Source organism: Gadus morhua, chromosome 13 (genome assembly GCF_902167405.1).
Source record: "Gadus morhua chromosome 13, gadMor3.0, whole genome shotgun sequence".
Taxonomy (NCBI): domain Eukaryota; kingdom Metazoa; phylum Chordata; class Actinopteri; order Gadiformes; family Gadidae; genus Gadus; species Gadus morhua.
In genome coordinates this window covers 14,948,211-14,962,908 of record NC_044060.1, presented here as the reverse complement: position 1 = coordinate 14,962,908, position 14,698 = coordinate 14,948,211, and the positions used below count along the sequence as shown (strand labels likewise).

General features: G+C 41.6%; 3 protein-coding genes across 4 annotated transcripts in view; all 3 read left to right on the top strand.

Moving 5' to 3' along the window:
* The window catches only part of shisa4 (shisa family member 4), a 5,845-nt gene extending 2,325 nt beyond the window's left edge, over positions 1-3,520 (top strand). The window contains exons 3-5 of the mRNA XM_030375847.1: positions 251-387; positions 801-995; positions 1,675-3,520. Of these exons, the coding sequence (XP_030231707.1) occupies positions 251-387; positions 801-995; positions 1,675-1,718 (376 nt within the window). The 3' untranslated portion in view covers positions 1,719-3,520. The remainder of the gene's footprint in view (positions 1-250; positions 388-800; positions 996-1,674) is intronic.
* Positions 3,521-4,220: 700 nt separating this feature from the next.
* On the top strand, positions 4,221-10,451 carry lmod1b (leiomodin 1b (smooth muscle)). Its single transcript, XM_030375845.1, has 3 exons — positions 4,221-4,853; positions 6,170-7,930; positions 8,023-10,451. The coding sequence occupies exons 1-3, from the start codon at positions 4,584-4,586 to the stop codon at positions 8,047-8,049; spliced, it is 2,058 nt and encodes a 685-aa protein (XP_030231705.1). The 5' UTR covers positions 4,221-4,583; the 3' UTR covers positions 8,050-10,451.
* Positions 10,452-10,633: 182 nt separating this feature from the next.
* timm17a (translocase of inner mitochondrial membrane 17 homolog A (yeast)) lies at positions 10,634-14,377 on the top strand. Of its 2 annotated transcripts, XM_030375853.1 has the most exons (7): positions 10,634-10,748; positions 10,863-10,941; positions 11,740-11,839; positions 12,546-12,609; positions 12,722-12,850; positions 12,971-13,081; positions 13,559-14,377. In XM_030375853.1, the coding sequence occupies exons 2-7, from the start codon at positions 10,916-10,918 to the stop codon at positions 13,633-13,635; spliced, it is 507 nt and encodes a 168-aa protein (XP_030231713.1). In that variant the 5' UTR covers positions 10,634-10,748; positions 10,863-10,915; the 3' UTR covers positions 13,636-14,377. The 2 variants fall into 2 exon arrangements, with proteins under 2 accessions (XP_030231713.1, XP_030231712.1); XM_030375852.1 differs by having other exon boundaries at positions 10,652-10,941.
* Positions 14,378-14,698: the final 321 nt, after the last annotated feature.

Here is a 14,698-nt window from a genome sequence, read left to right as displayed (position 1 = left end):
AAGTGATTGTAAGTCTTGTCCGTGAAACAAGATGAAGGAAGCTTCTTTTGTTCTTATTAGCACGCAGAGCAAGGCCGTGAAGGCAGAGGAGACCTCTTGGTAGAAAACAGCGGTGGTGAAATGTCTTTTTTAGAGATTAAGCTAAAGTGAGAGCTCTAACACTTCTTCATCTCTCTCTATCCCTGACCCTCCTCTCTATCCCCAACTCTCCTCTCTGTATCCCGCTCACTCTTTCTTCTTCTGACTACAGCCCCAACACCATATTTGGGATCGCCTCGTCCATCCTGCTGTTTGTAGCCATCATCGCCACCATGGTGTGCTGCTTCATGTGCTCCTGCTGCTACCTCTACCAGCGCCGGCAGCAGAGAGGTCGGACGCCGTACGACGGTAAAGCTGGAGCCCCTGCACCGCAACCTCTGTTCAATCTAAACCGTCACCAAACGCTGGAGGGCGCAGCGCACGTTTCACATGTGCCGATGCAAAACGTGTGGAAAGACTTGATACAAATCTAAATATGAAGCCGGGACTTGCGTATAAAGTAACTTGTGTGTGTTTTTATTTCCACACATTCACCCAATAACTCTACTACTACTGTTGGCCCAACTTCAGCAGCAAATTCCCTTATCTGTCCGACTTCAAATCGCTCCAAAATAGTGTAGCTTAGGATGGACACACACACACACACACACACACACACACACACACACACACACACACGCACGTATGAATCAAAAGCAACTGTTGTAGCCCTGCTACATATTTATTATTAATAATCCTGGTTATGACTTGATTTATTTCAGCCCAGCACATTCCCATGGCCAGCTATCCCGCCGAGCGCATGTATGACGCGTATGGAAAGCCGCTGGGACCCTCCGACTACCCCCATCCGGGTTACGCAGCTGCACCCCAGTACCCCGGCATGCCCCCGCAGTACCCCATGATGCAGCCAGGCCCCTACCCCCCGTACCCCATGATGGACCCCACCTACGGTCAGGGTAAGATGAGCACCGCGTCTTCTCTTCTCTAATGATGTATTATACAATATGATTGATACTGTAACTGTAAAGTACCGTTAACGTCTTACCCGGTTTCAGACGTTTGTGTCCAGAAAAGCGGTTCACTGCGTTAGTATGTGCCATCTGTTAGCAGCTTCCATTGACCCTCAGAGTTAAAGGAGCCCAGCTACTGTTCATGTGAGGGGAATACACTTAATTACTATCCAAAGATTCCCAATGTGTTCTGAATGGTGGCTTATTTAAAAGGGGAGCTTTTTACAACGCAGATTGTAGTTTGGCTGCTGTGATGTGATTATCTTATCAGCTGCTCATGGCTTGGTAGTATACTCAGAATGTAATCTGTCAGCTGAGAGTAACCTGTCAACCTGTGTAACACAGGTAGCTGAATAATTGAAAATCTTTGGAAAGTAATTAAAGTTGGATTCCCCTCAAATGAACAAGAGTTACGCTGCTGTAATTCTGCAAGTGAACGGAATCGTCTAACGGAAAGCAAGTACTAAAAAAAAGTCCTGCTGGACCCTCTGATGGCCCGGCTAATATAAGGATTTCCTTCTTTGCTCAGGCTTGATTCTTTGAATCAAACCAAATGATATTTATTTTAATACAAAAAGATTTATACATGGCATGAATATTGAATTTCCACTTGTATTTTTTTCAGCTCCTCCACCTTACTCTCCACCACAGTACCCTGGTCATGTATAAACACACACACACACACACACACACACACACACACACACACACACACACACACACACACACACACACACACACACACACACACACACACACACACACACACACAAACACAAACACACAGCATGGGCAGTGACTGTTCCAGAGGATAAAACACACACAGCTTGACTAGCAGCAGTTTGAAGATAACCAGGGGAAGTTCTTTTGGTCATTTTCCTAGTAGCCCCGTCCTGGTGTGTTTGAGTCTTGTGATCCTTAAGTGACAAGTTAGCAGCAGAAACGAGCAGCCTCAGAACAGACCAGACTGTGGGACTAGGCCTTCTGAATGAAGGTAGCAAAACAACACCCTATTTTGGTGAGGTTTTTTAATTTAAACTGTTGAAATTCAACAAATAATGCTTGACCTTCTTGCCCTGGTTGAACACATTTGATATGATGGCTGCCAAAGGTCACATTTCATCACTAATCAGCGATTTCTTAGCTAGCATATTTATTCATGAGAAATGTGGATCGCTGAAGGGAATGCAAGGCACACTAACATAAGGAATGTTCTATACTCTATTTATTGTTTTTTTTCTATGACACTCCTAATTTGGATGGGAAACGGTTTGTCAGACGGTTCACTTCAGTTCAGACAAGATGAAAATGTACTCGGCAGCTGAATTTCACCCCGTCTTCCATATGAACTTTGACAGTTAGCCTGGTTGTAGCCTATTATGTTCATCTGTCTAATCGTTTTCAAACCTCATTGTGCATGTTAGCTGGAAGATAAATAACATTCTAGCCATAATCATTAACAACCAGTTATTGCCATAATTGTCATTACAATGAAATGGGATGTTCATTTTGAAAGACACTTTATTGTGTGAATCCGTTAAATCAGTGTATTTGTTGTACCATGTCAGTGAAGTCGCAGGTGATGCTACTTGATTAAAATACACACATGATATCTTGCCTTACACGACCATATCAAAATAAAGATAAAAAGGTTTATTAACTTTTTCCATGCAATTTAGTTAATCAAACCACTTCATATTTGATTATATTGTAACACGCGTCTAAAAGGCTCTCAACAGTGTAACATGAGGAAGTGTATATTTATGATGAGGTTGTACATTTGGTTGACTATTGTATTATATTAGTTATTCTCATCTTACTGTCAACCGATTCCTCTTCTACAAACTCATAAATAATGGCGAACCTCCCCCCTCCACACATACACACACATACATACACCCTCATATATTTGATTAACTATGGTTAAAGATGGTATAGATACAGTTCAAGGTGGTCAGTTCACACACAGCAGCAGCAGTTTCCCCAACTCGCTCCCAGAGGTGATCTTTGTTAACATCCCTTTTGCTCCGGTGTTGTGGATCCCTTGTAAATGCTTGAATGTTAAACATGATGTTCTAAGCATGTGTTGTACAGTTATTAATGAAATATGTATAGCCCTCCATGAGAATATAACTGGATTATGTTTATTCAGGCCCCAAGTATTGAATACGGCTATTGTTGTTTGCATCAAAGGGCAAATATGGTACATGTTCGAAAGAGATAACCTTTTCTCAATGTATTTAATTAATTTGTAGACCAGTATAAAGTAAAGGCCAATTGCAAATAATTAAATAAAGTTCAAGGATGCTTCCCTTGAGAGCTATTAAAGTGTATTGTCTCAGGACAAATGTGAATGAGATGGAAATTGTGTTGTTCATATGTATATATTTATAGGCCGTTGTAAAGCACAAAGATTCCACTGGACTTTACTTTTTAAGATGCTGGTAAAGATTGACATCAATTTGCTTAAACGTGTTTCTGTTAATTTTGTGCTTCTGACCAACTCTATGAGTGTGTTGATGGAACTGAGACTGATTGCAATATCATGGTCTTGCTATGGCTTTTGTCTTATGTCATATGGATGATGAGATATTGCAATATATTGTAATATTTTTTATTATTATTAAAAATAAATCTAACATGGAATGTACAAAAGACTTGTCTTACGTGTGTGTGTGTGTGTGTGTGTGTGTGTGTGTGTGTGTGTGTGTGTGTGTGTGTGTGTGTGTGTGTGTGTAATATATCTTTGTCCACTAGATGTCTAATTATTAGCTAATCTATATTTTTTTCAGTTTGACACAGCCCTATTTACTTAATATTTGTTTCCGTTTCTTGTAGTATGTAGAATGACCAAACAATGTCTTCTTACCCATTTATATTATCTACTTAAATGTATTTGTAAAAAGCACAAACATCTTTGTCATTCAATGCCATTTACTTTAAAGTTCATTCCTGTTAAGAGGACGTAAGGAATGAACTCGCACTCCTAAAACCATTATCTTAGTTGAAAAAAACCTATCTGAGCCTTTAATAAGGACATAATCACGAAAGTCTCCTGAAAATAACAATTTGATTTATGTAATAGGAAGTCTCGCTATGCAGTGCCAGTCCCTGCCTTCTTTGTAAACGCTGGCCCTCCCCATTGCCTTTAAAGGACTATGTACACTGGACTAAATATGGACATGCACTTTTACAGGATTTCTAAGAATGTCCCAGGCACACAGTCCTTTGATGATGTGAGGCTTGTGCAGTCCGCCACTGCTATCCCGATCTGGAAGGCAGCCTCCTCCAAGCCCGGCCTCTTTACACAGGGATTGATGCCTCTGGTGGCTTCTTGGTCAGCAGGACTGGACGACCGGACATCCCCATTGGCCTATAGGAGCCACAAATAACAACACCAAAGTTTCGTTTTTTATTTTTTAACCGAGATCTACTCAAAATAACCACCAGAATCCACAACAACAATCACTTTTCAACAACTCAGGTTTTTCCTCTCTCTCCTTCGGAGTCCTACCGTCCACTTTCTAAACCACCATGTCCAGCAGGAAGATCAGAGGCTTGACCCGCACGGGGCGGCAGGTGAGCGAGGACCCGGACCTGGACAACCTGCTGTCCACCCTCTCCCCCGAGGAGGTGGAGGAGCTGGAGAAGGACATGATGAAGGCTCCCGACCCGGCCAGCGAGGCAGGGAAGCTCCTCGCCCAAGGGGAGAACCCGTCTGGCGGGGCCCCTCACTCTAAGGCGGGCGGTCGGACAGAGAATGATCCTAAGGGCAGGCTGGGTCCCAGGGAGCCGTCGATGGAGGTATGGTCACACCATCACTGAGACCTTTATGCTTCCCCCACTTTATTATTAGTGAAGAAAGACATGTTGCTTAGTGGCTGAGAAATGCACAAATGTTAAGGCTCTAGGTTAGAATATTTAGCAATTGTTGTCTTTTCCTTTTCAACTGTTATCCAGTAGACCTTAAGAGCAAATGGAGATTGTATTTTGACAAGACACAAAATTATGATGTCACAGTAAGTCACAGTAACATTATTTTATTTTTTTACACACAGCCTCTCTCGGTATGCAAATGATAGCTTCCATGAGATATGTTTTCACTTTTGAACAACTGCCCTGCCTTTGGACAACTGGACCTCATGGATGTCCAACACGTCATTAATATTGGGTCTCCCGGGGTGAGATTCTGTGCCAGGAAAAAACCCAGCCCCCCAGGGTCACTTGTCAGCCATTCTACACCCTCCTCAGTATACCCTCATCCTCGGTGTATAAAAAGACACGGGGTAAACACAAAGACAAGTGTAAACAAACACACAAACACCCTTGGTATCTGTGTATCTGCTTTGGGCCACTAAGCAATACGTCTCTTTTCACATAAGCATGGTTTCCCTGGTAGTGTTATGGAAGGAGGCACGGGGGCTGGGGGCTTGACATTTAACGTGTTTAGTTGAGAGCCATGGCCCTGTGGAGCTTCTTAATCCCGGTCTGATGGAATTCCTTGGTTGATTACTCCTACGCTCGCTGCCTTTTAAGGACACGTCTGCAGTGGTCTTGGCCAAACAGTCAGAGTGCTCACAAATCAAACACTTAGTCTGTAGTGACTCTCCCATTGGATGTACCGCTGTAGGGCTTGGAAATGGTTCCCTGTCTTGTGAATCACTAAGAAACCCACACATAGTGTATTATGTGGGTTTTTAGGTGTGTTCAGTCACTAATTGTAAGGATAAGACATTCATAAAGGCTCTGGATTACAACCACAGATGCCACAACATGGTTAGGTGTTACATCATGGGTTACGTCATACTTTGTTTTTGTCTTCCGGGAAAGAAAGGGGAGGTGGTGGGGTCCTCTGTTTATACTCTCACACTCTGAGATCTTCTTTCTATCTTTCTATCTATCTATCTATCCACCATTACTGTTTATCCATCCATACATCTACCCAACTATATCTATTCAACTATATCCATCCTACGATCTATCTATCTGATGAAATGTCTTCTAAAGTCAATATACCTTCTATAATAGTACAGGTACAGTAAGGTACACTGAAGGTCCTACTGAAGGTGAAGACGCCTTCTAGTACATCACTAAAGGTTCATCTTCCTACCCCCCAACAGGGTGATGCCAAGAAGGAGAGCCGGAAGCAGGAGTGCCTGAGGACGACAGCCCTGAGCCAGGAGGGGAACGAAGACAAGAGGGGAGGACTACAGAGACAGGCCAGCGTCTCGACAGAGCGAGACGCAAAGCTGGACAGCACCAGGAGCAGCCGAGGAGGAGCGTTCGAGGGCTCAAAAGAGGATTCCCTGGGCCTCTCCAGTAGATACAGCAGGAGGAGTGAGGTGCGAGGAGACACCAAAGAGACATGTGAGGACAGCAAAGTTCCAAAAGACAGGAGGGAAGCCCGCGAGAGCACAGGCAGCAAAACCAAAGACATGATCTCCAAGTTGCAGGAGAAGAAAGAAAAGGAGAGCCTGGAGAAAGAGAAGAAAGAGGACTCCAGGAGGAAGGATGACAGCAAAACCAAAGACATCATATCCAAGCTTCGAGAGAAAAGCGAGAGAGAAGGCAGCAAGGAGAAAGAGAGAAAGGAGGAGGTCAGAACCCGGGGACGTGTCTCCATGTTGCTGGAGAAGCAGACTAAGGCAGAAAGCCAGATAGATGAGAAAAACGGTCGGGAAAAGGATCAAACAAAATTAAAGCTTGAGCGGCAAAAGACTGAGAAGGCTGAGGTTGACGGTGTTGAATCGAGCGCCAAAAAGGTAGAGAAAAAGAAAGAGACTGATGAGGAAGTGAAGCCAAACGATAAGGCAAAAGAGGAGAAAAAAGTAAACGCACACCATGACGTAGAGGAGACCCAGTGCAAGGAGGGCCGGGACGAGAGCAAAAACAACAAAGGTTCCAGAGCCAACAAGGCAGAGGAAAGTACGACTCTCAACAACTGTGACGGGATCAAAAGTCCTAAGAGCAAGGGTGAGGAAGAGGAGGACGAGGACGCTAGCATGTTCGACGAACAGATGGAGCAGGTTCGAAACAATGACCCATCTCTCCTTGAGCTCAACGTCAATAACTCAGAGGTCATCAAGGTCAAAACACTCATTCAGTTCGCCGAAGCGCTGCACAAGAACACATGCATAAAGACATTCGCCTTGGCCAACTGCCGGGCTGATGATCACGTTGCATACGCTATCGCTGGCACTCTTCGCCAAAACAACACCATCACCAGCATAAACCTTGACTCTAACCTTCTCACCCCCAAGGGCATAATGTCCATCATCCAGGCTCTGCAGCGCAATGCCACCCTAACTGAGCTACGCTTCCACAACCAGCGGCACATTTGTGGCGGCAAGACAGAAATGGAGATGACAAAAATTCTAAAAGACAACACAACCTTGTTGAAGCTGGGCTACCACTTTGAGCTTGCAGGGCCCAGAATGACCATGACCAATATACTAAGCCGCAACATGGATCGGCAGAGACAGAAACGTCTGCAGGAGCAGAAGCTTGCCCAGGCCAATGGGGAAAAGAAGGGGGGGCTGGAGGTACCTAAGATTGGTAGTGGCGGTGGGTCTCTCAGAGGCACTCCCAAGGCTTCTCCGAGACCCTCTCCCATCCCCTCGCCCATGGCATCGCCAAAGCTCACTCCCAAGAGAGGTGGAGTAGGAGGAAGCCCTGGTCCACCGCCACCTCCACCTCCACCTCCACCTGGGGGTGGACCTCCGCCTCCCCCTCCACCCATGCTAGACGTGGACTCCCTTAGGAACTCCCTGACACCAGTTTCACGGAGGAAGATGGATGCAAAGAGCCCAGGAGGTGGCAAAAACACAAGAGACCAACTGCTGGCCTCCATCAGAGGAGGTGGTAATGTCCAACTGAAAAAGGTTAGGTGAAAAATGCATATGGATTGATTTGTAAGAACGGAAAGTACATTCAAGTCTTATATTTTACTAATGTGTCTCTTTGTTTCGTGCAGGTTCCAGTGCCAAAGTGGTTGCAATAATTCCCATTGGAATTGACAGGCCACCAGAAGGGGATGATGCTGGTTGACATCTGGCCACCAGCCTTCAAGAGGATTCTAAAAATGAACATCCTCCAATGCTGTCGTAACATTTCTTTATATGTAATTGAACCGTGGGATACATGGAGGCAGAGAAAGAAAGTCAAATGGATGGTATGAAAAGAAAAACCCTCACAATGATTTCCTCCCCTCTAACACTGGACCAATACGATGCTAGGGAGGATGAGTGATGCAGGGGTGACTTCAACTGCAGCAAGGGTCAAGAGTTTATGGTTGCTTTTTTGTTTCTATTCATATTTATGCTTTACCTCTTATTTGCACTTGAATATATGAAGCCGATCATGTATTAAAATAAACAAATGTGAGCGTGGAGGGAATAAATAATGACACAAGACTTACAAATAGCTTAATGATTCAATCTATAAAAGCCAGCTAATGATAAACGGAGCAATAATTAGATCTAAATATTTATTTGTGGGAGAAAACTATTTCAGAATTTTTACTTGAAATTCTGCACAAATGTGGAATTCTAGAAAGTAGATCAGGGAAGAGATAAATGCAGAGCAGGTTTTTCTAACTATTTGACAGGTTTAACAATCTTACAGCGCCAGGGTAACCGTATTGATGGAATGAAACAAGGTTTGTAGTGTGTCTCAATGCCAAATCTCAAAATATCTCAGGCAATGTTCAACACATTGGATAACTGCCCAGTGGATTCCTGGTCTATTATAACAGCTTGCAGGATAGAATTCGAGTTTTTATCAGGAAGTAGATTTTTTTTTAGCATCCAAACTGATATCTGTATTTTTTTAGGCTGGGAGATTGAATATTGTAGATACTTCTTACATAAAATAATGTGTTTATCAAAGTCTTATGTTGACTTATGTCATACTTATAACAGAATGTGCTTCTCAAACTGATCTAATGTTATATAAATGGCGGTGATGGCAATGAATGTACATTGTAACAAATGGTTTTATTTTGTATTATCACACAAACATGCCTTTTATTATGACTGCCTGTATGTCTTCAGTTAAAGACATAGGTAAAAATGGAACAAAACAAATATGCTATATTTTATATTATATATTAGTATCAATCAATAGTGTTAACCAAAAGGAATAATTTGGTTTGGCTTGGCTTTTGCTGTGGCTTTTTCCCCTCGGTAATGTTCCAGGCTGGAGGGAAGACACCATGTCAGCCCGTCAGATATACCAGTTGTTTGGATAATCAGGGTGAGACGGGGTGAGAAGGAGAGCAGGATACAACACGCTAGTTTAAGTATTCAGAGAGACGGAGAGAGAGCGCAAGAGAGCAGGACAGCAGCAGACCAGTTTATGTATTCATCCCCTTGCCTCAGCCTCTGCATCCACCAAATGTCTATATTTGGTCATTTCTCCAAGGAGACTTACTCTGTAACCCATTCCTTTACTGTTTGTATGTGCCATGGGGCCAGCGGTCTGTCTCCTCAGTCTGGCCAATAGTCCAGATCTTGGCTGAAGGGAAAATAACATAAGGAGATGGCTGGTTAATAGTTGATAAACACCAAACAGCATGCAATATTATTACTTATATTGTACCCAGATTCCTTGCGACAGGAACATTTAAAGCGCCTCACAATTTGGCCGTTCACGAAAACAAACTATCAACCTGCAATCAGGCTAATTGTTATTCATGTCTATAAATATGGTCGGACAGGTGGGTGAGGGTGAGCAACCATTTTGTGCCATCCATTTTGCTTCACTTGTTGACTGGTGGCCCATAGGCCTATTTCTTTTGTATTTCAATTCCAATCTTGGTAAGATAATATTTTTCCCTGGATTTTCCATGTTTCCATCCACGGCTGCATGAACGAAAACCATAACACACATGCGGGTATCTAAGTAGCTAAGACCGATTTTAGTCGTCCATCTAAGGGACACTGTAGTTTCACTAAGGCAGACCTACGGCCACATCATTAACATCATTTTGTAATTGAGAGCAACTGTAGACCTAGGCCTACTACTAATAACGTGTCCAGAAACAAATTCTCTTTCTGATTTTGGCAGTGATGTCACAAAAACATTAAGATGTCGCATCAACCTAGATTTGTGATGTCACACCAACCCTTGGCACATCACATGACGACGACACCAATTGTGCTTGAAACATTGATACCTAGCGTTTGAAATGGGTACTGCAGTCCAAATACACAATTGAGAGAGGGTTTGCTCCCTCCGCTCCCTTCCCTTCTAGACTCGACTTAGTTATTGTTAGCAAATTATAAACCAAATCTTGTGGCTTCTGTTGTGTCATAAATCTTGTGCTTTATTTAATACGTTAATATATAAATCTCAATACTTTCCATTCACCAAATAATTCCAATAAAGTGTAGTCCTCTGTTATTTAATTGCATCACTTCTGACTTAAGGACAGGATAAATGTACGTTCATAAATATTTTTTGTTTCTGTGTCTTTGTATCATAAAATGTCCCTTTATTTACTGATTTAATTTTCACATCTTAACATCACGACAGGGGTGCAATTCACGACAGGGATGCATAGCTACTATGTCACAACGCCGCAAAGCACATTTCAAAACAGAACAAACTGGCTTGCTGGTAGAATAGCCATAATACTCGGCATGTGCTCTTGATCTCTGATGACATATAATGGTCATTTTATGATCTAGTAGGCCAACTGTAGGTATATTTATTTTTTTACTGTGTCGTTGGATTTAATGTATGATATAACCATTTTGTTTGTTTTGGAGAAAAACTACAACGTCAGTTTTGTAACAGCCTTTTCACCCAAAGCTCTTACGTCACATTGCTAAGCGTGACGTCTTTCGGAACACCAGAAGAACAAAATGGAGGAATACGCAAGAGAGCCATGGTACGAGCTGTATAAATACTAAAATATGTGTTTTAATCCATTAGGACCCACTTCTTTTGTTGAACATATTGACAATTGAAGTCATATTTCATACTTTTTTAAAGTAATATCTGTTAGTATTATAGCATTTAGTGGGGCAACCCTTGGTTGCAATGCTAACAGCATGTAGCATCAGGGCTCTACCAGCAGAGCATTGAAAGTCAACGCTAGTCACGTTGCTAGTGACCTTGTCGGATATCTTATATATTCAGCAACCATTGTTATACATGTCATTTCATTAGTGAAATAGCATGTGATCTCAGTCATTTCACTATTTTAACTACTAAATAGTTATTCAAGCGGTGACATTTCCACGTGTGTAGACTGCTAGTTATACATAATAAGTACTTGGTGGTATTGAGTCTGACTGCATTGAATGTGTTGCTCAACGTTTTTTCCTCAATACTTTAAAAATATCCTTGTTGATAATGTATCGGAAGTCTAGTAAGACGTTTCGAAATTGTTTTAACATGATGTTGTTGGCATGGAACTGGTAATATGCTCACACATGCAGTGGGCAAAATCCAGTGCAACCTGCTGACATTTTTGCATATTGACGAAAGCTGAATCGGATGCTTGCATTGGTTTTTTGTCCTTTTATAACATTGTTACAGTTTACAATGATTTCCGATATGGAGACAATTTCTGCTGGTATTCGAGGTCAGAGATAAAGTTGATGCCTATATAACCAATTCAACCTCACCATACCCGTGTAAGTCAATGCCAAGGGACCTCACTGTATGTTTGTTTTTCCTTTAGTCCCTGGAGAATCGTGGACGATTGTGGCGGTGCCTTCACAATGGGGGCCATTGGTGGTGGGATTTTTCAGGCTGTCAAAGGCTTCAGAAATGCCCCTTCAGTAAGTTTTAACCAGAAAACATAATGTAAAGCTGACTGTATTGTACATGTACAATTAACAAGAAGTATGGCCTCATAGTTTGTGTAAACAACACATGTCAGACTGCGCAGGTTTTTTGATGCTATAGTGCAAGTTTGCCCTAAAAACCATCCAAAAAATATTCCTAATACAGAATTCAGAAATGTTGATGGCTTTTTTTAAAAAGCCAACCGACTAGATCCAGGCCTACCACACATTCATTCCAAAGGAGGAGAACCTGCTTTGGAATGACCCAGAGCAAACTATCCTACGCACGTCTTTTCTCAGTAAACAGTTTGTGGACGTTGTGTCTCAGCTCTTTTTTATTTATTCTATTTAATTTAATTATTAATGTGACTATTGGAAACTTACAAACACAATGATAACAGTTATTATTTGGGTTAAAGGATGTGATGCCCAAACATGCTAAAGTACTAAATGAGCTTCACCATATACATTTAGTTAATAAGGAGAAAGCAAATGGGGGTAGGGTTGCCTAAACTAGATTATATTCAAACGGATTTGGGTGTATTTGTTGGTTCTCTACGGATAAGAAGGAAAAAAACAATGCTTTTGGTAATTGAATTAGGGATGTCTGCTTATTATGTGGCATGTCATTAGTGTGTCAAAGTAAGTTCTTTAAATTGTAGAAGACTTCTTTCTTGATGAGATGTCGTTTTCGTTGTAGGGAATGAACCACAGAATGAAGGGTAGCATGACTGCCATCCGCACCAGAGCTCCACAATTGGGAGGTAATCAAGTGACATCTCCCCCAAAATACATCCATAGCGAGGTCAATGCTGTTCCTTAATCAAAGCATGTTTGTTAGCTGTCTTGTCATGATTTTGGTTTGTCTGATTTCAGGTAGTTTTGCTGTATGGGGAGGCCTGTTTTCTATGATTGACTGTGGACTCGTGAAAGTTCGAGGCAAAGAGGATCCCTGGAATTCAATTACAAGTGGAGCCATGACCGGAGCCATTCTTGCCGCAAGAAGTGAGTAGACCTGGTGCAACGGTTCAAGAAAACGATGTATGACAAAGCTTGTGCACATTTCTATTTACATAAGAATGATGTGTGCTTAAGAGTTCAGCTGGGACTTTGTTTCTCACTCAGATGGACCAGTGGCCATGGTCGGTTCTGCTGCCATGGGAGGCATATTGCTGGCTCTGATAGAAGGCGCTGGAATACTTCTTACCAGATTTGCTTCGTCACAGATTCCTACCGGTAAGTCTGGTACTTTTGACTGGAATAAATGTCATCTTTGGTTTTAGATTACGCAGTGTATAGGGCAGCATGTAAAAATGTCAAACTATATGAAATGACTAGTCATGAGCATGTTTATTCTGTGAGATGTGCTGAAAACGGCAGGTGACACTTTATACATGGGAATCTTTGGACTAAAATTAATTGTTTGACATTTGGAAAGCTACACATAACAAATAAACACACGGTGTAGTTTGAAAAAGAAAAAAGTCCCTGATTTATTTATTCTAATTTATTCTAAATAAATATAGAAAATAAAGAATGTATGAAAAAATGAAATGCTGCAATTGAATGTTACATGTTTATTTAAGTGTTAACTTGAGTATTTAATGCATAGGTATGCATGTTCGGGGGATGCCTCCATAAAGGAGACATTTTTATGTTAAGGGGCATCTCTAATTCAAAAAAATAACATTTATTTTCATTGTTTCCATCTAGGTCCCCAATTTGCAGAAGAACCTGCCCCAGCCCCCATGGCTGCATCTGGTTTTGGAGATTACAGGCAATATCAATAAGGACGGGAATCTCTTGACATCAATTAGGTTTTTTTGAATTACTTGTGGAAACTATGAAGAAGGAAAAGAAGGTTAAAAAGAATATGGGGAACATGGGCAGCAATTTACACCAATTTGCACCTTCAATGGACTGACCGAAGCAGGGAGCAAAATACATCATTGTTTTCCTTCATTTTGGATCCAAGTTATAGACTCGTCATCTTGTTTTACTCAGCCATGTCATGTTCTCCCGACTTTGGTAAAACACAAATAACTTGGCCCGTCATCCATGTTGGCCGTGCAGTACTGATCGACTCTTAAACTACTGGAAAATCGACCCATGTCACAGATGGAAGTTGTTGAATTGTATAATGTCTATTCAATGTATATATACAGTAAATATTCAGCATGTATTCAAATATTTGCCTTAAAGATGTCGCCTGCTTGGGCTGGCCGCTTTGTGAACCCAAAACAGCCACGCCTCCTTATTTGTTTTTATTCCATTGTGATGGCAGTCATTGATTATCCTTGTTATCCCTGGAGTATCTGATTTTAAAGATCTTTATTTATTCTTAGTCTGAAAGTGTTGAGATTGTTATATCTACTGGTGTGTTTCTTTTTTTTTAACACCAGCATAGTAAAGTTGCTAATAATAAGGGATTGCATTGGCAGGACACGATGAGGAATGGTTTATTACAAATGACATCACATGTGAGATATGGAATCCTACCAAAATAAATGTCTCCATCTGTCTGTTTGTTAACTTTTGATGTTTGTGAAATCCTTACTAGACCAAAGACTGATTAGGCAGGGTGTATCATCTACCCCACTAGAGGGTAGTCCACGCTCATACCTTTTTTTTATTCCCCCCTCCTCCCCCCTGCTCCAGTCTAGAATATATAATTGACCATATGTGGATGCTTTAGAAAGTTGTTTTACACTGATATAAAAAATGAACATGTGACACATTGTACTTGTATTGAGCCTACTACAAGTAAACATTTAATAGGAAATCTGAATTGACCAAAACTGTTAATAATTTAACTAATACGACACGAAACGATTGAAGGCTGTCATTTATTCG

Bases quoted from the DNA above. Each gene is read 5' to 3' on its own strand.
- timm17a (XM_030375853.1), top strand. From the start codon at position 10,916: ATGGAGGAATACGCAAGAGAGCCATG. The intron at 11,840-12,545 runs GTAAGTTTTAAC...TTTTCGTTGTAG, and splicing joins GCTTCAGAAATGCCCCTTCA to GGAATGAACCACAGAATGAA. The intron at 12,851-12,970 runs GTGAGTAGACCT...TTTCTCACTCAG, and splicing joins AGCCATTCTTGCCGCAAGAA to ATGGACCAGTGGCCATGGTC.
- lmod1b (XM_030375845.1), top strand. From the start codon at position 4,584: ATGTCCAGCAGGAAGATCAGAGGCTTGACCCGCACGGGGCGGCAGGTG. The intron at 4,854-6,169 runs GTATGGTCACAC...ACCCCCCAACAG, and splicing joins CCAGGGAGCCGTCGATGGAG to GGTGATGCCAAGAAGGAGAG. The intron at 7,931-8,022 runs GTTAGGTGAAAA...TGTTTCGTGCAG, and splicing joins GTAATGTCCAACTGAAAAAG to GTTCCAGTGCCAAAGTGGTT.